Source organism: Megalobrama amblycephala, linkage group LG9 (assembly GCF_018812025.1).
Source record: "Megalobrama amblycephala isolate DHTTF-2021 linkage group LG9, ASM1881202v1, whole genome shotgun sequence".
In the NCBI taxonomy this organism is placed as follows: Eukaryota; Metazoa; Chordata; class Actinopteri; order Cypriniformes; family Xenocyprididae; genus Megalobrama; species Megalobrama amblycephala.
The window spans coordinates 35,167,937-35,193,738 of NC_063052.1; the positions used below are offsets into that span (position 1 = coordinate 35,167,937).

General features: G+C 36.5%; 1 protein-coding gene across 2 annotated transcripts in view; it reads right to left on the reverse strand.

The window, feature by feature from the left end:
* Nucleotides 1–25,802, reverse strand: part of trappc9 (trafficking protein particle complex subunit 9) — a 258,472-nt gene that overhangs the window by 187,345 nt on the left and 45,325 nt on the right. For both annotated transcript variants that reach the window (XM_048203094.1, XM_048203092.1), the window contains one exon: nucleotides 21,011–21,156. In XM_048203094.1, coding sequence (XP_048059051.1) covers nucleotides 21,011–21,156 — 146 coding nt within the window. The remainder of the gene's footprint in view (nucleotides 1–21,010; nucleotides 21,157–25,802) is intronic.

A 25,802-nucleotide genomic window follows, 5' to 3' on the forward strand; every position in this document is an offset into this window, starting at 1 on the left:
TAAAATTACATATAAATAAAATACATAAATACACACATTCATTCATAAATATCATCAGTGTGTGTGAGAAGTAATGGCCACCCCTTTGTTCCCTTACATTAATAAAATAAAAAGATAAAAAATGCATTAGCTCCGGGCAGATAGTTTAAAGTCTCCCCAAGTTATTGTGGATTTCTCTTCCAAATACTTCATTTTTCCAATAATCCATTTTAAACTGGTTCATAAATCCAGTGTGAACGTACTGTTGGGCAACACTGAATTGACGCAGAGTAAACGGCAAGCTTCACTCCTGAGGGAAATTAAAGCAAGGTTGAAAAAGGAGCTTCCCGGTGTGGGAGACAGTTTCCCATATGCTGAATGCATCAGAAGACAGCACAGACCTCTGAAATGATGAGGAGAGGACAGGACGGGTCAGGCCAGGCCAATTAAATATAATATCCTTCTTAAGGAAGAAGCCCATGGGGCGGTTTAAGCATTTCATTTGAGCTGGATGGCAGAGAAAGACCCTGTGCACTGCTGTGAAGGAGGTGAGGAGCATTATGGGTGGCTTATGGAAACCAACGGCTCTGAGAATGTGAACGAAGCCAAATCAAAGACACACAGACAAATCCACATGTTGAGTCCAACATCCGGCAGTTTAAGTCAACATGAAAGTGCAATCGCAATTCAGTTTACTTCTGTAATGTGGCGTTAAAATAAAAGGCTAAATGTCTTTTCAGTGTTGGTTAATATTACAATTTTAACTCCTTGACCTTGGTGAAATCAACTGAAAAGGAAAATCCTTTTGTTGGTTTGTGTTCAGTTTAATCAACAGCAGGATAAATCATAAATATTTTCTTGAAATCGATGAATAATTGAAAATTGGGAAAAGGAAAAAGTGAAATAGATATGGGGGGTTGTTACTCTTTTATGCCACATAGAGAAAAGCGAGCAGTGAATAAGAAAGAAAGATGCCCTCCGACTTTCCACCTCAGTTACTAGATCTCTCACTTCACAGGAAACACTGACCTGAAGCTTTATGATACATTATACATGCTCCGAATATACATGAAACATGCATGGAAAGGGGGTAGATAGAGACGGATGCAATAGAGATACATATTTTATACACACAACCATTCAAAAGTTTCTGAACTGTATGATTTTTTCTTTATGTTTTTGTCACTTATGCTCACCAAAAAGTGATATTCCTAAATATAATTGCAATTTAAAAGAACTATTGCCTATTTTAAAATATTTAAAATGTAATTTATTCCTATGATGTCACTGAACCCGTGATTGATTCCTGAATTTTCAGCATCATTACTCCAGTCTTCAGTGTCACATGACCCTTCGGAAATCATTCATGCTGATTTGCTGCTCATGAAACATTTATTATTATTATCAATGTTGAATATATTCATATTTTTGTGGATACAATGATACAATTTCCCAGGACTAAGTTCAAAAGAAAAGCATTTATTTGAAATAGAAATCTTATAAATGTCTTTTTGAATGTGTCATTGCTAAATAGAAGTTTTAATTTCTTAAAAAAATAAAAAATCTTTTGAATGGTAGTGTGTAAATAAATCAAAATATAGAACAAAAATCACATAAAAATAAATAAATATGGGATTTTATTTTAAAAAATAGAATATCATCAAGACTTATCGGGGGCCAGTAAAAAACAACATTGCAAATCACCTAGAACACCTTAGGATAGCATAGCAATGACCTGCATAACAATGCCCTGGCAACCAAAAACAACACTAAGGCATAATAGCAGAGAGTTCTGCATGGCAAAACACCTTAAGAACATCTTCAGAACACAAATGAACTCTGTAATGAGACGTATTGCTGTATTTGACATGACATTCAACAATTAAAATTGGTGAAGTTCTTGATTTTATCCATCAGAAATGTATTAAATTGTGAAAAGCAGCCTTACCAGTATGGAGCCCGACTGAATACAAGTTTGCTAAAAATATGTCTAAATAGTAGGTTCTAAAATGTGACGAGATTTCTCGTCGAGGCGAAAAGTAGTCTTGTGATATTGCCATGACAGAGTGTTAGGATGATTAGGAAAGAATATGCCACCGCTACGTTTACATTACGCCTCCACTGTCGTTTTGCGTTGTATTTAAATAAAAAAAAACATTTAATTCAGTTGGATAACGGTCGCCGCCGCCGCTCCATATTCACAGAGTTACGCGCGATCGCTGAAAGTGAAAGTAAACACGCGCGCGCATTCAAACGTGACTTCAATACCCCGCATTTTGAAAGCGACTCCCTGATGAATGCAAATATCTCTCAATATGAAAGCTATTTTAGGCTGGGCTGTGTAGTTGTAACCATCTCTTAGCTCTGTATCACAGAAAAATGTGGTCTTATTTGCGCTTTGAATATTGAGTCAGTGTGATTATGGTTGCACTTATTGTAAAGTGTTACCATAAAAATTAATAACAGTTTTCTCTTAATCTTATTAAGCACAAACAGTAAGGTTTCATTTGTTAACATTAGTTAATGCACTGTGAACTATCATGAACTAACAATGAATGACTATTTTTATCAACTAACATAAAGATTAATAAATACTGTAGCACATATATTGCTCATTGTTAGTTGGTTAATACATTAATGTTAATAAATGAGACCTTATTGTAAAGTGTTACCATTTTTATTTATACTGTTTTATTTCTATGATCAGTTTGTGGAAAGGAGTTCAGTTAGGAGGTCAAAAGTTGTGGAAGCTCATAAATCATGTACAGTAAGATCTGAAGAGACTGAAATCATACAGAAGAGAAGTCAGTCAGTAGAGTTTGTGGCAAAACCTTTTACAGTACTTGAGTATTGTTGTCTTTTACTGCATATGATAATTCATACTCAGAAAGTAGAACTGAATGACATTCATTACAAGATGATTAGTTAAAACATTTCAACTACACCTGCAGAATATTTTTTCTAGTCATGCATTTCGCCATTGAGGATTTCTTAAAAATAGTCTGTAAAAATCTTGTCTCATCTCATGAGATACCCGTCTCGTCACACCCCTACTAAATAGCTATTTGACTCTAGGTTAAAGGGATAGTTCATCCAAAAATGAAAATTGTCATCATTTACTCACCCTCAAGTTGCTCCAAACCTGTATGGATTTCTTTCTTCTGCTGAACACAAAAGAAGATAGTATCCATAGTATTTTTTTTTTTTTTTTTTTTCATACTATGGAAGTCAATGGGGCCCATCAACTGTTTAGTTAACCAACATTCTTCAAAATATCTTCTTTTGTGTTCAGCAGAAGAAAGAAATTCTTTTAATTTTTGGGTGACCTACCCCTTTAACATTATCCATATAGCATGTACAGTCTAAGTGTTTCAGAGGAAGAGCAATCCATTATATTTCGATGAAAGACTACCAAAACAAAATACAAACACGCACAAGCATTCTCTGCATTAATGTTTCTCCGCAGTGACTCAGACACTCATGTGGCGGGCGCTCGAGGATGACAGGAATCCCTGCTCAAGTGCAGCTGACTCACCTCTCTAAACGAAACCTCCGCAGAGATTCACCATCAATTCTCTATCTCTGCTGATCTGCATGTGAGGAGCTCTCCTGAGTGACTCACACCGAGCTGAACTTCATGTTCTTCAAACCTCTGCAGCTACACAAAAGCAGAACTGTTTACTATAACGTAGCACTGAGTGTATGAGCGCATGCTACAAGTGGAGTGCAATATATTTTAAATAAGTACACAAAGCTGTTGGGGATGTTATAACACTAACAGGCCATTTTTTTTTCCCACTACACTGTTCATAATGAAATAGTAGCTTACTGCTTACTCAATATATGTATATACTGTATTCTACCCATACTGCTGCTGTTGATTATTACTGCTGCTGAATTGCTGCTGCTGCTGATTATTGCTGCTGCAAAGCAAGTACAATACATATGCTGATAGGCTGCTGTGCTTATGTAAGGGGGCTTTCACACAGGGTTCGTTTGCCGCGGTCCGAGCCCGGATGCGACTGTTCCCGTTGCCCCCTGCAGCGTTGGTCTGTTTTCACACTCAAATTGATTCTATCGAACACTGGTGCGTTTACATTTATCTTACGTCATCACAGACATGCACTGCGCATGATAGAAAACAGAACGCGGGTCGGTAAATTGTGTTTTTATTAATATGGTGCTATTGTGTGCAGAACAGTAAACGACACTTGAGTTTACTGTATGTGCACCACGTTTTCCACTGCTTTCAAACAGACTATTTTGAGGAAGACAGCTGATTACAATTCATTTGCCGCTCTGATTGCACTTGCAATGCAGGCTCACTCCTTCTCGAATCAACACTATCATCTCTAACATTTTAGTAAATATATATATATTTTTTAAATATATATTTTTATATGCATCTAAACGCATGCGCAGGTTACTTTACTTCCTGAACAAATGCGCACCCGAGTCCGTGTTGCTTTCATATTCACGCGAACCGTGGCACAGTTCGAATGCAACCAAACTCAGACCACCTCCTTCAGGCAGTCTCGTGTTCAGTACCACGGTGTGCACCCGGGTTCGCATGACAGCTTTCACATTAGCAACTTTCACATGCGAACCATGCCCCATTTCAAACTAAACTGTCAGTGTGAAAGCCCCCTAAGACATACTGCTGCTTCACAAATAACATTATTTATATAGCAGATCTATACAGGTGGAGCTGGGGAAGGTGGAGGGTTTCAGAGGAACTCTGAAAGCGTGTTGCAAACTGCTATAGTGAATGCTAACCAGCCATTTAAATGTTGTGAGCAGCAAGCTCATTGGGTGCAGACGTGACGTGAACCAACCAGCTTGTGCCAAGTAGTTAACGCTGAGAATATCATCAGTTTGCGTAAAGGACCATCAGCCTGTGCCATCTAGAGTTTCGTGACAGAACTAGGCATTTTAACAAAGTCAGGAAGATACTGCTGCACATATTATCATTAGCTGATGTATGTTTTTTTTTTTTTATATTTCGAATATTTCATAAGAAATATGGATGATTCTGAGATAACCTGTCAAGAAAGCTCAAGAACACACTTCACCCCCAAAACCAAAGGAAAAAAAGGAAACCTTTTGAATTCTTGGAATTGCATTGTATCATTATTTTCAGGATAACTGGACATTGTACTACCCAATTATCATTAAAATAATAATGGGCCTAATTTTCAATGATGATTCAATAATGATTCTCATTACATTCTCTTATGTATTACAGTGAAATTATAGTTAAAAAAATAGTTTTAGTTTTTCAATTATTTATTTTAAAAAGTCAATTATTTTTTAATTAAAAGGCCATAAGAATTTCTGCTTTTAAAAGACTGTATTTTCCATTATAGTAATCACAAATTGGGAGGAAAAAAACGGTTTCATTGCTGCTCGCTCTCTCTCTCTCTCTCTCTCTCTCTCTCTCTCTCTCTCTCTCTCTCTCTATATATATATATATATATATATATATATATATATATATATATATATATATATATATATATATATATATATATATATTAGTTCTAAGTTCTATATTGTTCTAAGTTCTTAGGGGGGTAAAATATGACCTGGAAACCACTTCATGAAATTCACCCATATGTGAATTAATGTAGCAATTATGTATGTTTATGTCATTAACAAAGCCGCTTATGTTTTCACTGTAGCAATGATTCTGACACAAAAAATAAATAAATAAATAACTAAATAAAAAATCAGAGAACATTGTAATTATGGTAATTTCAATGAAATGTGAATTGTAATTCAAATGCACTGTTGCTCAGCATGTACAGTTTTGTAAAATGTCTTTGCAGTCTGATCAAATAATGCAATACATTCAAGGTCAAGTTGAGGGCATTGCATTGTGGGATACAGTACCTATGCAGTGTGCTCTGCACACTTGATATAATGGAAATTTGCTAACATGCCCAAGGTCATGCAATTGCACATGCCAGAACAAACTAATTAAGAAGCCCTTCTAGCTTACATTAGATGTTTCTGTGCTAAAAATGTCTCTTTATATATGACCTGTGGTTTTGGATGAGCGTGTTCGTCCACAGCAGGACGGCAGTCATTACAGCCCCACACTGTGTCCTTGTCCATTACAGCTTAGCAAACACGGATTGTGGGTCTGCTAAGGACATCTGCTGGTGTGAGAGTGAGTGGGCGCACTGTCCATCCCACGTCAAATATTTGCCCTTTTGAGCGTGGCCTCACGATAAACCGCTCTAAGTGGTGTTGAGATCTGGCAGGTGAAGACATACACAGACCTGGCCTCAGGACGCAGACAGTGTCATCAGGACAGGATGGATGCACCTGTCAGTGTCTCTGAATCCCATCTGCAGGGGTCAGGAAGCTTCCAGGGCTTTTACAGTGTGCGGGGAAAGCAAGGAAACCTTTGAAATGCTGCTCCATCTGTTCACTAACAAGCACCTTTTTCACACAGGTCTCTTTCCTCTTTCCTCTCCAAATCTGTCTGGCCACTCCAGCTACGACGACAGCCCGGTGGCCACATTGCAGATCTGGGGAAACGAGAGTTTTGTAAACCCTGAAAATCTGGGGAGAGCGAGAACTCCCCGCGTGGGAACTCCTGCAGGTCATAACAAATGTTAACGAGAGATGAATTGGCTCGTTAGAAAGTGCTGATTATCAGCACTCGCACAGCGTGTGAGCAGCTGTTCTCCCCCACGCAACACACACACACCGAGATACCACTCAAAATATGAAATATAAATGAATTAAGATGACCAATAACAGTTGTTATCATATTAATTCCTGAATTATAGTGCTTATTATAGTAAAAAGACATATTAAAAATAGATTAAAAACAAAAAACAACCACATGCCTATGCTTATTATCTTCTACAATCATATTTATTTTTGTTAATTATTTCAAATAAATCATTTAAAAATAAATAACTGTTTAAAATAAATAAATAATTATTTCAAATAAAATAAATGATTAAAATATAAATAAATAAATAAATAAATGGCTAAAATATAAATAAAAAAGATAATGATTTAAAACAAACAAATAAATTATTTAAAAAATAAGGATTTCAAATCAATAGATTAAAAAAAAAATAATAATTAAAATAAGGACTTAAAATAAATAAATGATTTAAAATAAATAAATAATTTAAAAATAAATAAAGTCTCAGTTAAAGCCTTGCATGCATGGTGAATGTTAGAGTATATCTACATAGTACAACAAGCTTCAAAACAGTATGAAAAATCCTGTTTCCACTGATATATCCTCTTTAATTTGTCAATCTCCCTGAAGCTGGACTGCTTTTACACCATAAGGCCGAGAGGCCGCCTGAGACAAAGTCCTGATAAAGATGTTAAAGAGTGTTTAATGCCTCATTACGTGCATAATGGAGGAGGAGATATCTCCCTCTGCCTGCAATAGCCATCCGTTCAGAAGACAGGATAAAGCTCTCTCCTCCTGCTGTTCCGCTGAAAGACACACAACTCCACACACCTGCACCGCTTCAAAGATCCAGAGCATAGCTGCCCTTTGGCTCTTCTGAAAACATAGTTTACTCTATGAGATGTGTTATCACTTCAAATAAAACCTCAAAAACTACATTTTGCTGAATGTTTGGAATAAACGTACACCTCAACAGCTCAGCTTCTTGTCAATAGTTATAGTACAAATGTGTACATCCGTATAGTGGCCTCAAAGTGTTTAAACACTTGAATATGAATATCACTGCATGTTGAAAATGTAAAGAAACATAACTCAAGCATGCTTCTTAAGCAAAGCATTTCTGTATTAGAGATGTTTGCAAGGTCTTAAACAATAGATTTAGTGTGAAAATGAAGACAACTGACTTCATACATTCACTACAATCATCAAAACCCCAGCTGATTAAAAATCATTGAGCAAAACTGATGAAGAAAAGTCAAGTTAGTTAAGATCTAGAATTTAGTTTGAAGATGGCTTTTTGATATTTTATATCCAATGAAATGACATTAATGTTCAAATCCTTTTTCGGCTCACTGTATCTAAGTTACACCAGACGTAAGCAGCACGGCTGGTTGAGTTCATGAACTGATAGTGCTGACAGCAGCCACGGTGGATCAACATGGCTACAGCTGATAAAATCATCTCACTCAGAGGAAACCTGCATGAATTGCTAGATTAAACAGCAACACTTTTACTTAAAGTCAACATGAAATAGAAATTTAGCCAAAATTGACCAATCAAAATCAAGTATTTTTGAGAGCTGTGTAATAATAATCGACGATATCAAAACCTAACAAAGCACAATATAATCCAATCCTGATGAACAAAATCAAGCCCCGCCCTAGTTTATTTCTAACTCAGTATTCCGTTGTAGTAGAGTGCCGTTACCATGCCGTCATTTTACACCGGACTCCGTCCGACTCCGGTTTGAACAATGTAAAGCTGAACACTGTTACTGACAGTCGTCAATTTGGCTGTGTGAGATTATCCAGCTTTGTTGTTGTTGAGCAAACGAAGCATGAGCTGTTAAAGCTCCGCCCTCTTCTGGAAAAGTGGCCGGGAAAAGGCAGCAGCTCATTTGCATTTAAAGGGACACACATATGGTGTGTTTTTGCTCACACCCAAATTGGGGCAAATTTGACAAGCTATAATAAATGATCTGTGGGGTATTTTGAGCTGAAACTTCACAGACACATTCTGTGCAGTATGATTTACTCACCCTCAAGCCATCCTAGGTGTATATGACTATGTTCTTTCAGACGAACACAATCTGAAATATATTTAAAAAATATGTATCTTTAGTCCTCCAAGGTTTATAATGGTTGTGAATGGTAGGCGGTCATCCGCCGGTAGTCCGAATGATACGGTTGTTCGCCGGAAGCTCGTTATTTGAATTTATAAAGTTTGAATATGGATATTTTTCTTACAAAAACCGCATACCTTTGCTTCAAAGAGCCTTTATTAACTTTCCTGAGTCGTATGAATTCATTTTTTTATGGATGGATGCATTTTTTCTGTCTTCAGAATTTGGCCTACCATTCACAACCGTTATAAACCTTTGAGGACTAAGGATATCTTTAAATATATCTCAGATTGTGTTCGTTTGAAAGAAGATAGTCATAAACACCTAGGATGGCTTAAGGGTGAGTAAATCATGGAATAATTTTCATTTTTGGGTCAACTAACTATTTGCTTTAAAACAAAAAGCGCTAAACAAATAAGTTTGAATTCACTGAAAAATTGACAATTTCAAATAGCTATTAATCGATTATGTTAATATGTCCTTTACAACGTGAGCTCAGACATCTAGTACTGCAGAAATAATTGTGTTTGTCATGCACACAACACATCTACTCGTTCTGTTCTTTTAGTTAGTTCCTCTATCATGCTCGCAGATCCGGACGTCAGATTAAACCTTTACGACAGGAACAGTTTAGATAAGATCATACAGAATAACTCAGAAAAGAACACAAGGTCATTAGATGTCACAGAGATAATTACACAGGCTTGTTGTACTTTAAACCTTAGGTTTTGCTGCCACCATTTAATGCGGATGATAGTTTCTTTTTTAAATACCTTCCGAAACCACATTAATGTGAATATATAAACCATTCATAGGATCAAATAGGCATCCTGAAGAGTGTAAACACCATCCCCACATCCAAAAGTACATATTTCCCTAGTATGCAAAAAGCTGGATGATTGTCCGTTGAATGTCCAAATGCACAGATTTCATAAAATGTAGACCCAGATCACCCAATGATGTGCTGAAACTGCCTATTTGAAGACTTGGATGCAGGGAAACAACCGTTTAGTTGAATAATTGTTTTACGGCACAAATAGCTTATTCCATTTTGCACTTCATACTATGGCCTTTGTGGTTTGATGTGAAGATAGAGACTCATCAACATGAAAGTAATTACTAATTAAGGAGAATTCCTATTTGTACTTTTTTTTTTTTTTTTTCCCCAAATGTTGAGGCCCTTAAATGAACAAACATTCTTTTCACTTCATCAGGGAATCTTTATATGCAGCTTGCTTGTTTTCATCTCTGAATGTGCCGTTTAAAATTGCGGCAGGGTGTTTTGTTAATAGCAGCCTTGAGGTGAGAGAAGAATTGTTTGGCTCATAACCAGCAGTTTTACAGCCATTGCATACAAAGAAGCTCCTTTTGGACCGAATATCAAATATTCAGATGTGCTGGCTTGCATCAGAGCGGAGATCTCTGCAGTATAATCAGAGACTCACAATCAAAATCAATCAAAATTATGTTACTGACAGTTGAGATGGGTCGTAATGGTAGAGTAATGAGCCTATACAAACAAATAAATATATAAAGAGTTATATGTTAGAATTAGAATATATATATACACACACACATACATATTAGGGGTTGAATGACTTCAGATTTTTTAAAGTCGCCATTTGTGTGATGAAAGTCGAGTCGACGTCGACTAGTTGCCGATTATGTCATTAATGAACAAATAAGCTTTGGAGCGTTTGAACGGGAGTGTATGTATTTTTGAAAAACTTTAACAGACAGACTAAAGTTGGAGAAGAGTTTTAAGACAGAATCCCGACAGGTTAATGAAGTCAGAATCTTGATCAAAGCCTAAAGTTTCATATCGGCTATGAGAGAAAATTCTCTGCATCTGGGAGTAGCAGTCAATCCAATCGTAAATATCCAGCATGGGCGAAAATAGCTACAGACTTCTCTTCGGCTCATCTATCTCACACATACACCTGAAGGATGCTAGTCTCTTCTCTGGGAATAAGAGTAAATATATTCACTGTATGAAAGGCAGCTTGAAGGCAGATGGTTCCTCCACGTGCACAGGGAGGACAACAAGTCATACATTTAGAAAATGAGTTGTGGCTCTGTGGATCGAGCTGAGATTGAAGGGTGTTTGGGGTTTTCTATCGGGCTGCTGGGGAGTTTGCTCTGATGTGGCTGAAGTCTGATTCTCTGCTCTGGAGGGAGTCGACCGATATGCATCCGTTCTTCATAAAATAATGAATTTTTCAAAACAGCCAACAGCCATATGTGGTTTTATCTAATGAGCCCGGAATTAAACAGTCATCAACATAAGGTTGCTAGGCAAGAGAGTTTAACACACCTCTAGAGAGCATCACTTTTATGATTTCAGGAAATCTGAACTTTATGATATTCATTACTAAAACTGGCAAATATACACCCTGATGCGACACCTAGGACTACCTGAAAAGTCTGTTTTAAGATCTATCTTAAGAGCAAAATGATGCCTTCCAGAGAGTAATATTGACTAGTTTAGCATCAAAACTAAAAAAAAAAAAAACTAACGTAAAACGAAAGTGCAAAACCTTCCTTTGAAAAGAAGAAACAATAACACGGTCTTTTCAATTAATGATATATGCATTCTTTATAACAACTTGCATGCTTCATTCTTTCAAGCAGGCATATTTATTTGTATAAATTAAATATAGATTAATCCTTATTAAAGCTATTAAAGTCAAGAACATTGAGTGATTTTCTCTTTTTCTTTTGTTGTATGGTTAACATTAACGATGGACAGCGACAGGTTTATTAGACTGCTGTCACTTTAAGGCCGAATGCACGGATCCAATACACATTTGATTTCTCCCAACTGTTTACGCTAACTTAAGATCTAACTGACTGTTTACATGAATACTCACCAAAATTGTTCATTTGAAAATTTTCGGTGTATTTGTCTGTTCAAGCATGAAAGAGAGCTCAATTCAATACTTGCGCACTGTCTGAGAGGCGGCTTTCAGTGTGCACACAAACAACTGGTCTGAGCGTTGACATGCTTTTTCAGATTTATCCTTATGTCTTTTCTTTTCTTTCTCCCAGACGTTTACATTTTTGAACGTTTTATGATACATGCAGCAAGTGTATGCCAACTCATGCCCCGCCGGGTAGATCAGCACATTATAATTCAAATGTGCGCATATACCACAGGACATCAGTTCTGATTTCAGATTTCCTCCTAAATTGTCCCTCCCTAACATATTCATCTTGTTTGTATTTTTTGATGAAAATGCCAATAGATTTTTGTCATAGTTTTTGTCATTTAAATGTGTTTTTTATTTAGTTATCGTCTCGTTTTTGTCAGTCAAAAAAAAAAATGTTGAAAATTATGAAGAAAATTATTTCTGAATATTTTTATTCAGCAAGGATGCATTAAATTGATCAAAAGTGATAGTAAAGACTTTTACATTGTTACAAATGATTTATATTTCAATTAATTAAACTTTCTATTAATCAAAGAATCCTGAAAAATGATCAGTTTACACAAAATATTAGGCAGCACAACAATTTATAATAATAAGAAAGTGTCTTGAACAGCAAATCAGCATATTACAATGATTTCTGAAGAATCATGTGACTCTGAAGACTGGGGTAATGATGCTGAAAATTCAGCTTTGCAGGAATAAATGAAATTTTAAAATATATTAAAATAGAAAACAGTTATTTTAAACTGTAATAATATTTCACAATATATAGTTTTACTGTATTTTGACCAAATAAATGTAGCCGTGATAAGTAGAAGAGACTTCTTTCAAAAACATTTAAAAAAATCATACTAACCCCAAAGTTTTAAATGCTAGTGTATGTTACTGTGACTTCTACTGTAGTAACAGGTAAACAAAAGTCATAATACTAAAGGAAAAGAAGCCTGCTTACGTTTAGTGGTTTCATTGAGCAAAATAGTCTGCAGAAATAATGATCTCTCGATTTAAAATCGATGGCATTTTGAGGAGTCATTCACATGGTGACTTTGATCGCTAACCTTACAAAACTCCACACACTCCATAAGATAAAGAAATTGACTTTACGTCAAGAGAGACCTAATCTTCCCTCCCTCCAATGGTAAGACTTTGCTACGTAGCCAAGAAAGACATCGCTCTCTTTTTATGATTCAAGATGCAAACAGAATCGGGCAGAACTTGGCGTCCTCAAAACCCATTCTCCGCCTGTGCAATTATAGGAAAACCCATCTCCTGTTATATAACCCCCTTTATTTTACAGCAAACATCAATCTCGGTTATAGAATCTGACATGGAAGGCAAAGCACAACATAGAGCATTAAATATTCCGTTAGTCTGCAGCCACGGCGCTGGACAGATGAGCAGAGGCGGCTGTTTACTCTGATATCTGATCACAAGAAGAAATGAGAGAGAAAGAGGAGAAGACGAACGGGCCGAAACATTAAATGCCCCTCAGAGCTGACAATTCACTCTCGGTTCTGCCCAGAGAACCAAAAAGCACTACAATTAACGGAAGTGTTTGTGAGCTGCGAGGGAGGCTGTCAAACTTTCTAAAAAGGAAAGCACTAGAGAGACAAAGCTTGTGAAGATTTCAATGGAACTTCCTGTAATTCTATTTGGAACAAGGTGCGAGATTCGTGCTGAGCTAAACCGATGCCTTCGGCTCCAGAGAACTGCAGGCTGTCAGAAAGATTGAATCACAGGTGTGTAAACAGGGTTTACAGTTTAAACACTACTAGAAAATAATGTAGTACAAGCAATACTGCTGAGATATGGATTAAAATGTGAATGTAAATGAGATATACAGGCAGAGACAGGTGTTTAAACACACTAAATAATCATCTGTCGATAAGCAGATAGCTATAAAACAACTAATTCTAGCATTACATAGAATCATTTTACTTTTACAATTGTTTTTTACAATTTGGTTGAAGTGTGCCAAGAGACTTCTTTGTTGACACCTGCAAGACAAATGGTAGAATTGCCATTTTGATTTTTTAAACATCATAACTTCCCAAACGTAGGCGGACGGAACACCGTACCTAAAAATCCCTTGACAGAGTTTCCTGCAGTGCCATTAAGTGACATCACAAAACGACTACTGAATCTACAGCATAACATATATAGCTACCACTGATGAACAAATTATTCTTATGAGTCGGTTCTTTTAAGTGAATCAAATCATTTCCAAACGAATGGTTTTATAAGTCAGTTATGTTGAGTGAACTTTTTTGATGATATTCTAATTATATGACCAGCACCTGTAAATGAACTGGCTTATAAGAATCAGTTGTTTGGGTGTCTGAAATGGTTTTGATTCACCAAAAAGCACCAGCTTATTAGAATGATTTGTTTTAAAATGTTCACTCCACGCCGCATTGCTGCAGTAATTCAGGCAAAAGGAGCCCCAACTAAGTATTGAGTGCTGTACATGCTCATACTTATCATGTTCATACTTTTCAGCTGGCCAAGATTTCTAAAAAATCCTTTCTTTGTATTGGTCTTAAGTAATATTCAAATTTTCTGAGATACTGAATTTGGGATTTTCCTTAGTTGTCAATTATAATCATCAAAATTAAAAGAAATAAACATTTGAAATATATCAGTCTGTGTGTAATGAATGAATATAATATACAAGTTTCACTTTTTGAGTGGAATTAGTGAAATCAACTTTTTGATGATATTCTAATTATATGACCAGCACCTGTAAGTGAATAAAAACATTCCAGAAGAAATTATGCCACTTCTTTTTAGTACTTTAAAAACATTTCAGAACAAATGAATCTTATGAACTGGTTCTTTTTACTAAATCAAACACAATACTAAACAAATGATTCTTTTGAGTCGGTTGTGTTTAGTGTTTTAAAAACATTCCAGAACGAAAGATTCTTATTAGCCAGTTCATTTTAACAATTTAAAAACAAGTCAAGTGATTCTTATGAGCCAGTACTTTTTACTGAATTGAAATCACTCCAGATTCCGAAAAAAAAAGTTGATTATTTTAAGTACATCATAAACAGCATGGAATGGATGATTATTATGAATCTGTTCTATTTCTGTGATTTAAAAACCTTTCAGAATGAATGATTCTTATGAGCCGGTTCTTTTTAATAGAATCAAAAATATTAACAAACAAATTACTCTGATGAGCTGGGTCTTAATGAATCAAATGTACAAAACGACATTATACTCCACTGATTTTCACCAAATCGGGGGGAAAAAAGAGATTCCAGATTCTAGATTCCAGAAAAATGATTCTTATAAGTTCATTTTAAAACAAGTTATTTTTTATGAGCCGGTACTTTTTACTGAATTAAAATCATTTCAGATTTCCGAAAAAAATTATTCTTATAAGTTGGTTCTTTTATGTGCATCAAAAACAACATGATACTAATGATTCTTATGAATGGGTTACATTTTTGCTATTTAAATCCTTTCAGAACAAATTATTCTTATGAGGCGGTTATTTTTTACAGAATCAAATATATTACCCAATAAATGATTCTGATGAGCCAATTCTTGTTGGATCAAATGTTCAAAATGACATTATACCTCTTAGATCAAAAAGCCGCCCCTAAAAAGACAATGAAAAATCTGCATAAAACACTCTTCAAGAATTGCTTAAACGTACAAAACATTATAAAAATGTACTCAAATTCTCTCATAAAAAGGAATTGCATTTTTTATAATATTTCTTCCTCAAAAGTACTTCAAGAAACCAGAATCAATAATTTCTTTCTAATTCCCATCATCTCTTTTCAAGTGTCACAAATGAAAAACTTCTCAAAATAAGGCAAATGCTTCAAAAACATTTGCTACTTGTATGTTTGCCAAGTCAAGAATTATGCACGTATACCTCATTGAGTTAGTTAATGCAAGACTACCTCACGTAACTTCTCCCTCAGTGTGTGTGTTTGTGGAGGTTGCTTGCTTTGATAAAGGTCTTCTCTCCAGAGACATCTGGTGTGTGTGTGTGTGTGTGTGTGTGTGTGAGTCAGACTACTTTCTGGCAAGACCGAGAGAGCAACAGAAAAGCAAAGAAAACACCATCTATAGTTGATTCCGAACAAATACGGACTAACTAGCTTACATATCAACACCACAGAGTTAGAAACAGACACACAATCCAAAATCTTTTCGGCTCACATATCAAACCAGAGCGTTTACCTGGGTGCTCATTACATGCAGCTTCGCCAAATTTAGAGTCGTGTGGGGCGGCAGCACATCATCGCCACATAAAATATTCAAACCAATGGAGCCTTGACGGCAAAACAACAAACAAGTGACATTTTTCATTGGCCCAAAGATTTTTCTGTCAGGGAAAGTGTGTGACTCAGAGACGTTAGCCTTGGGTGCTCGACTTACCCCGAGACAGGCGTGACACATCCCTCCTCCTCCCTGTGGCATTCTGGGAAGTTATTAAGTGGCTCGTACCAATCAAACAAGAAGGAGGATCGTATAATATGGCTCGTTTACAAGCCATGTTTGACACCGCAAACTGCGTAGGAGCCGTTAAGCAAGAAGCGAATGAATAATTGAAATTGTTAAACGTGGAAAACGGGAGGGTGTGTTTCGATAAACTGGAGACTTTGAGAATTTCAGACACGACAGTATGTGCTGGAGGAATATGAGAGCAGTGACGTCCTGTCACGACTGTGAGGTGAAGGACTTTGGTGATTACTAGATGGCAGTGCAAATGGAGAGCGAATATATGGTTATTGGACACAGATGTCAGATATGGCATCAGTCTCTCAGACCTGGAAAGGCTCTAAATAGACTTTTTGGAGAGTAACATCCCATCAGTGTCATTTAATACAAAATATGAATATAATGTAGTAATAAAATTAAGTTTCAAGAACCTTAAAAGGATAATACACCCAAAAATAAATATTCTGACATAAATATTCTCACTCACCCTCATGCTCATCCAAACTCATATAAGCAATGAAAACTTGCACTTGCAGATGCTGATTAAGTGAGTTAAATCAGTAAAGGATTCATCGAACTGATTCCTATCTAGTGAGTATTTCTGAACGATTCATTAAAGAATCAACTCATAAGAGTCATTTGCTGAGCATCGCCATTGAAAACACTGTAGTGTCTAACAATACATGAGAAGTAGTAGTGCCAAGTAGCCCAATTCAAAAGAACCAACTAAAATAAATTGTATTGTTTGCAAAGCAAAAATAAATCATATGTTCAAATTACTAATAATGGTTTTTATAGACTGTGATGACGCATTTTAACGGTCATCAGCATCATAAATCCATAAAGTTTTTTATATTTTCATTTTATATATTTTTTTATGTATGTACATTTATAAGACTATACTTTGCATTGTATTACCTTTGCATCAAAATACAAAAAACTAGTTAACTCCTGTGAGAGTGTTTCAAGTACAGGGGCTATGGGAGTGACTGTAAAATTTACATTTTACATCTTTCTCTTTTCTGACTGCTGTTATCAATCTCTCTCTATTTTTTCCTCTTTTTGAAAGTTGTGAAAACATTATTATGTAGTTTTTCTTTTGCTATTTGAGCAAATAGGAACACAAAAAATATATTTAATGTAGTCTCTCATTCACCGCTATATAAGTTTACACAACTATGACGACTTCCGCCTCCGAGACAAATGTGAAAAGGTCCTGATTGGCCATTGCGTTGACGCGTTCAACAGATATGTCTGTGATTGGCTACAATGATCAACACGGGAGCGTTTCGAAAGTGTTTTGAAAGCAAGAGTCCATCAGCGGACCGGTGTACAACATGTTTTTGAAGCGTTGATCATTGTAGCCAATCACAGACATATCTGATGAGCGAGTGAACACAATGGCCAATCAGAGGTGTTTAAAGGCCAATTCACACCGCCCCGACAACAGCCAACAAACGCCAACAAACTCGTCTGTTGGAGTTTGTTGGATCGGTGTGATAACCCTGTTGGCGTTTGTTGGCGTTGGTCGGAGTTGGTTTTCACCCGACTGAACATGTTTAATCGGCGTTTGTCGGGTCGTGGAATGTCTGCGCGTTGTGAACAGTTTTCCAACAAACAGCAACAAACTCTGACGTAATTTGACCTGATCACGAACCGTTGCCATGACGATGAGGCAAGTCCCCAGCATAGACAGCTGTTTGATCGCGCCCGCGCCTCACGCACACACAACAAAGTACTGGAAACGTGACATCGCAGCTTGTTCGTTATAAAAAATAAAATACAGTTAAAAATAAAAATATACAAAAGGTACAATAGTCTATAGTGCAATCCGTGCATTCAGCAAGAGCAGCTGCTCCACTTCACCGAAAGAGAGAGGTAAAGACGTTATAGACCTTATGTAGCCCCGCCCATTTTCAGCGTTGCGCTCGTTGTCTTTTGACTTCCGGTTTGTATTTCCACAGCGATATTACATTTATGAATGAACTGCTCGTTTTAAAATCTTCCCGATCTACTGACATTTGTTAAGACATCTGATTTAAACATAACAATGCTCATGATAACTTTCATTAACTCTACAACAAGTAAATCCACTTAACCAACTAATTATTCTTTGACAGCGATGCCATAGAAATGTAAAGAGCTACCGCAAAACGGAAGTTCAAAGACAATTTCATAAAGATGGCGGCGCGCTTGTTTCTCTGGTAAATAAGGTCTATAACAAAGACTATAGAATAACACAAGACGTGTCACTCGTATTGTTTTGAATGGGAGAAAGTGTAATGCGCAATATGGCAGAATAAGTCCCGCCTTCTAAAGCCAAGAGCCAATCGCCGACTGGTAAAGTCATCGCGTCACCTCAGCGGCCGTTAGAATCACCGGTTTCTATAGAAACAGTCAGACGCGCGCCTCCGAAGAGACGCGCATTTAGGTCTGCGCATGCGCATTAGCTTGATCCAGCCTGAAAAAATACTGTTTTTTTTGTCATGATTTGAGCGTTTAGAAACTAAATTTATAAGTCGGTTGTTGTTAGATTTCATTGGTGATTTCAAATATGAAATTTAATCGTAAAGTTGGCGAACAGTTTTGGAGAATCTGATGTTTCCCCATTCAAAGAGATAGGAGCTGCATGAATGCGTTTCAAAGATGGCCGCCGAGTGAAATGACTTGTCTTAAAGGGACTTTGGTTATAACCACCATGAGAGCAACGCAGGTTTACCTTCAGTTTTGTTTTTTAATAATTCGTTTTGGCTTGTTTAGCTACATGGTTTTATATGCTTATGGGTCTCGTTAATAAAAAGGGTCGCGCTAAAAAAAAGTTTAAAAACCGGTGTATACCAACCGCACCGCAATAGGTTACGATCAGATCGATGCTACAGCGCTTTGGATTTCAGGTTAGTATTTTTGTTTTGCCTCAATACTTTAATACAATGACAATTTTGATACTATATTATTAATGTAATAAACTTGCCTGACAATATTGTTAACATGGTTACATATGTAGTTGTGGAATTTTCCCAGTCAGACGTCACTCGTTTGTTGGGGCGGTGTGAACATGACAGTTTTTTCTCATAGAATTCTAAATCCAACGGCCAACTTGTTCGTCGGCGTTTGTTGGCGTTTGTCGGTGCCGTGTGAATTTGCCTTAAGTTATCCGTTCAACAGAGCAATGCTAGGGAGAAATGCTGTTATTGTCACATTTTTTACATTTCAGTACCAACTTGATACCAAAGTACTGGTACTTTTGACAACCCTATCAATAAGCATAAGAAATAGAAAAAGAGTTGACTTAGCAAACATCATAAAAATTGGCAAAAGGCCAAGGTTTTTAAAAGAAAATATGGCAGGATCTGACTGGTTTAATTGAAGCCAGAGCCAAACAAGTCCAAGTGGCATTTCAGTGAAGCCGCACTCGAAACCAACCCTTCTGAAGTATGTGGCACTAATTTAACCCTGATTGGAAATGATTCAATTATGGAAACGACCAGAATGAATCAGTTTTGATTGTGAATCTCCTCATCCTTTCATTCTCTTGCTCCCTCCATCCCTCTTGGGTAAACTATCTCTTGAGTTTTAGATGCTTGTGTAATCAACGGGAAATTGAGGCAACTCTAAATCTTGCCTCAACAGCAGAAAGACGTAGTCTTCAGCAAAGTGCCCACCTGTGTCGATTCTCCCAGCCCACCTGTGACTAATCACGACCCGTGACGGAAGCGGTTGACTAACCATTCCAACGTAATTGAGAGTGAAATCGGGACCATTGGGAGTATCCAAGTGGTCATGGGATAGCACACGAGGAAAAAAAAAAAAAACGGGCACTCGCAGCAGACGTTGGTGGGTTTTGGCAGAATGAAATAAGACAGGCTGGAAACAGCCATCTGACTCTTATACAACATGATTTGTTTGAAAAGTCGGGCAACCTCACACTGAACAGCCATCTGTCTTCATAAGATTCCTGCCAGTTCCTCAGGGCCCCTAAGATCCAAAAATACACCCAAAAAATCCACAACAAAACAATAGAACTCAAGAAAGTTACACCCAGAGTGAGAGATTAGATACAGTCCAGGAATTCAAAATGAATCTGCAGGAGCTTGAACTACAAATAGACATTTTACTGACGTAAGACTGAGTGTACAATTATTACAGTGATATGTCTTTTACATTAAAGCAGGTTAAATCCTTTTATTGAAATAGAAATCATTTTTTTTTCTTTTATTGGCAGTGTATATTTATCATATGTTACTGAATGATTAATTTCAATATTTACCATGGTATTTTCTTAGTACTTTATAAAACACCAAGGTATATGAACTTAATAATCAAGCAGTACTATAGTATTCTCAAAGTACTATGGTGCTTTATAGTTTGAGCATGTGATACCATCGCTGTACCAGCTAGTCACCATGGTATGTGTTTAAAAAAGTCAGAAAGTGGACTACACTGCTATAGTATTTTTAATGTTGTAAAGTGTTCTGCTATTTGCCTTAACAAGTCTATAAATAATACAGCCTGTGCCGTGTGATGCTGCTTAAGAGTTCCAGAAAACACTTCAACTCCTTCCAACCGCCTCCGACTGCCAACAGGGAAAGAGACAACTTAATGACAGCTCCTGTCATAAACATGAATCAAACAGACCACGTGGAAGCACAATGGTGTGTGTTTAGTTTGAATCTTTTAAACAGTAATTAAGATCGCTACGAAAGCCCATCAGAGCAATACTACCCCGCATAAACAGTGTGTGAGGTTAAAACTCAAAGATCATGCTAATGTACCGTAATTAAAGTCTCAGAGAAAACAACACCGCACACAGAGAATGTTTAAGAGAGTTCTGAGAGGAAAAAAACTCACCTATCTTCTTGGAGCGCTCGTCTCCTCTGCTGTGCATTGTGATCGGTGAGTAGATGAACGGGCTGGCGGTGGACATCCCCTGTCCCAGAAGGCCTTTCACCTTATGAGGACGAAGACTCACCGGCAGGTTCAGTAGAGACACAGATCTAAAACATCAGTCACAAAAACAGAGAAAGTTAGGCCTGTTTCACATGTTGAGTAAGCAGCACAGTGATGCTTCCAGAAGCATACGTGTGAATAGAGTTTCAGAAATTAGCTTTTTGATTAAAAAAAAAAAAACAAAAATATAAACCCTAAAAACCCTAGCAACCACCCACAACACCATACCAACCACCCCAAAAACCCTAGCAACAACCCTAACACCCTATCAACCACCCACAACATCTTGGCAACCCCCCCAAACACCATAGCAACCACCCACAACACCCTAACAACCACTCCCAAACACCCTAGCAACAACTCACATCATCTTGACAACCACCCCAAACACCATAACAACTACCCTGAAACACCATAGCAACCACCCACAACACCCTACAAACCACCCCAAACACCCAAGCAACTACCCACAGCATCTTGGCAACCACCCCAAACACCTTAGCAACCACCAACCACACCCTACCAACCACCCTAAATACCCTAAAAACCCTAGCAACCACCTACAACACCCTACCAACCACCACAAACACCCTAGGAACAACCCTAACACTTGAGCAACCACCCACAACATCTTGGCAACCAGCCCAAAACACCATAGTAACCACCCACAACATCCTACCAACCACCCTAAATACTTTAAAACCCTAGCAACCACCCACGACACCCTACAAACTACCCCAAACACCCTAAAAACCCTAGCAACAACCCACAACATCTTGGCAACCACTCCAAAACACCCTAGCAACCACCCACAACACCCTACCAGCCACCCTAAATTCCCAAAACATCCTAGCAAACACCCTAAATACACTAAAAACCCTAGTAACCACTCACAACACCCTACCAACCACCCCAAACACCATAAAACCCCAAGTAACCAATCACAACACCCAAGTAACCACCCTAAACACCCTAAAAACTCTAGTAACCACTCACAACACCCTAGTAACCACCCCAAACACCACAAATACCCTAGTAACCACTCACAACACCCTAGTAACCACCACAAACACCCTAGTAACCACTCACAACACCCTAGTAACCACCACAAACACCCTAGTAACCACTCACAACACCCTAGTAACCACCACAAACACCCTAGTAACCACTCACAACACCCTAGTAACAACCATAAACACCCTAAAAACCCTAGTAATCACTCACAACACCCTAGCAACAAGCAATATATAAGATGCAAGTAACAGAGATATTAAAATAAAAACCATGACTATGTTTTCTAAAAACATACTGGCATAAGTCCTGTTCTTTCTGAGTTTCTAAATCAAGCTCTCTACTGATCACCAGTTCTCAACACTCTTCAGTTCTGTTTCTATCCATCCTGTTCTCTGATATTCATAGAAAAGGACACATGGAGTCAAAAAAAAAAAAAAGAATCACTCTGAACTTTAACTTGATTCCGAACAATGCACAACTTGAGCTTAAACGACTTATAACATTGCTGCCAGAGAAACAACATCTCTGAACAGCAATCAGACCAGTTTAATACTGAAATTTACTCTTTCCTACAAGACAACGAACTCTCTCATGAGACGGCAAGATTTCATTATGGAACTTTTTTAAAGATATGCCTAAAATACGCCCTCTGTGTAAATTCTGGCAGTAGAATTTGCATGAATATTGCATGTTAACAACATGCGGAGAGGGAGATAAATATCAGGAGAAACACGGCTCATCTAAAGTTTTACAATTAAATATCCCTTTAAGAATAAATTAAGGGATTTTAACAACTCAAAAAATCTTGAGAGAGAAGCGCTCAGAGAAATGGAGACTTCAATCAAGCGAACATGTTGAGCTTTACCCACTGGTGGGATTATGAAATACATCTGTTAAACACATTTATAGGCCTTTCTTTCCTACGCCCGCTGAATATCAGCCGCTTCCTTGGGACAGATGAAAGGATATGTGAAGTTTTGTGCTTCCCTTTAAAATGTTTAATTTGGGAAGAATAAAACAAAATAATCTGCATTTTTAATTTCCATACAGCTTTCTAATGGTTCATAGGCCAACAAACTTCAAAAATGTTTTGAACAAAAGTTGGAGTTCAGATGAATAATTTTTCAGACACTGAGCTGTGGAAAAACACCATCAAAAGGCTGCGAGCGACACTGAGATAAATGTGTTCAAATAAACAAAACATTTACTAAAGGACACATTTCATGGAAAAATGGACATGTAAGGCTATTTTTAATTAAAAAAAAAAAAATGATGTTCAATAAAATTCACAAAAGGAAACCATTAACTGAATCTAAGCTGCCTAAATTGACCACCATGAGTTCATTAACATATGACCTTCCACACATATTATTTATATATATATATATATATATATATATATATATATATATATATATATATATATATATATATATATATATATATATATATATATTACAGTACAGTCCAAAAGTTTGGAACCACTAAGATTTTTAATGTTTTTAAAAGAAGTTTCGTCTGCTCACCAAGGCTACATTTATTTAATTAAAAATACAGTAAAAAACAGGAATATTGTGAAATATTATTACAATTTAAAATAACTGTGCACTATTTAAATATATTTGACAAAGTAATTTATTCCTGTGATGCAAAGCTGAATTTTCAGCATCATTACTCCAGTCTTCAGTGTCACATGATCCTTCAGAAATCATTCTAATATGCTGATCTGCTGCTCAATAAACATTTATGATTATTTTCAATGTTGAAAACAGTTGTGTACTTTTTTTTTTTTTTTTCAGGATTCCTTGATGAATAGAAAGTTCAAAAGAACAGCATTTATCTGAAATACAAAGCTTCTGTAGCATTATACACTACCGTTCAAAAGTTTGGGGTCAGTAAGAATTTTTATTTTTATTTTTTTGAAAAGAAATTAAAGAAATGAATACTTTTATTCAGCAAGGATGCATTAAATCAATCAAAAGTGGCAGTTAAGACATTTATAATGTTACAAAAGATTAGATTTCAGATAAACACTGTTCTTTTGAACTTTCTATTCATCAAATAATCCTGAAAAAAAATATTGTACACAAATATTCTGTTTTTACTGTATTTTTAATTAAATAAATGTAGCCTTGGTGAGCAGACGGAACTTCTTTTAAAAACATTAAAAATCTTAGTGGTTCCAAACTTTTGGACTGTACTGTATATATATTTATATATATATATATATATATATATATATATATATATATATATATATATATATATATATATATATATATATATATATATATATATATATATATATATATATATATATATATATATATCAAATTTATATTATATATATAAATAAAGGGACAGAAACACAATTAACCTGTTTAATAAAGGTCAGAGTAGGACTGTATGATTGTTTTTGGTGCAAGACATCAGGGGTAAAAAAAACAAAGGCTACATACACTCAAAAAATGATTGTAGCTGCTTGCTCAGTTTATTTAAATAAAAAAAGCTGAACTAACACAAATCTTTAGGTTTTTACTTAATTGACATTTGCACTCAATTGTATTATGTTAAATGAAATTAAATTTGTAAAATGTTAGGTTAACCTAAACCATTTTGTGTTGGGACTACATGAATCATTTATGTTGCACTGATTGAAACTGGGCAGTGGATTTCTAGTTCCCAGCATGCTTTGCGCAGGGATAGATCGGGAGAGTAAATGTTGAAATTAAGTGCTGTTTAATGTGTTTTTTAGTAAAGGGAAATACCTTTTAAAGTTTGATGTTCAGTTATATTTGACATCTAAAAGAGTTTACGTTATGTTGATTTTTTGAGCTTATCATTAAGCCCCGGGTATACTTCGGCCGTCCGCGTTCGTGCACCGTCCGCATGACGTAATTTTGGCCGCACACCTTGGCCGCGTTCAGGCCAAATTTCGAGACCGCACGGACAGGCCGCGTACAACAGCGCATGCACAAGCAGTATAGAAGAGTCCACTAGGTGGCAATACGCAGAGTATTGAGCACAGTATTCAGCCATCAAAGAAGTGTGTGAAAAGACCAGTTTAAAAACAACACACTTGAAAAAAAAGAGAAAAACACGACAATGGACAGCAAACTTGACCAGCGTTTGTGCGAAGAGATTAGAAAGTAACCACATTTGTACAATTCATGTTTGAAAGAGTACAAAGACGTGTTTAGGGCGGCAAATTCATGGAGGATGCACTTTTTTTCTTCTTCGATCATGCCCAGTGAATGTCACGTTGATGACACGACTCAGTGCTGCTCTCCGATGTCTGGTAGAGCATAGAAAAAAATTGGGTCCCACTTTATATTAAGTGGCCTTAACTACTATGTACTTACATTGAAATTAATAATTTAATACAATGCACTTATTGTGTACATACATGTTTTTACATTGTACTTATATTTGAGAAACATCTGCATGTAATTACATATGTAATTAATTTCTGTAGTTACTTTTATAATTACACTGTTGTCCCATCCCTTACACCTTAGCGCTACCGTTAAACCTACCCATACCACCAAAGCTTTCCCTAACCTTACCCATATCCCACTTCAATAGCAGAAAAAGTGTTTTGCAATTCAATATGAACCCAATAAGTACATTGTAGTTATTTTTTGATGTAAGTACATAGTAGTTAAGGCCACTTAATATA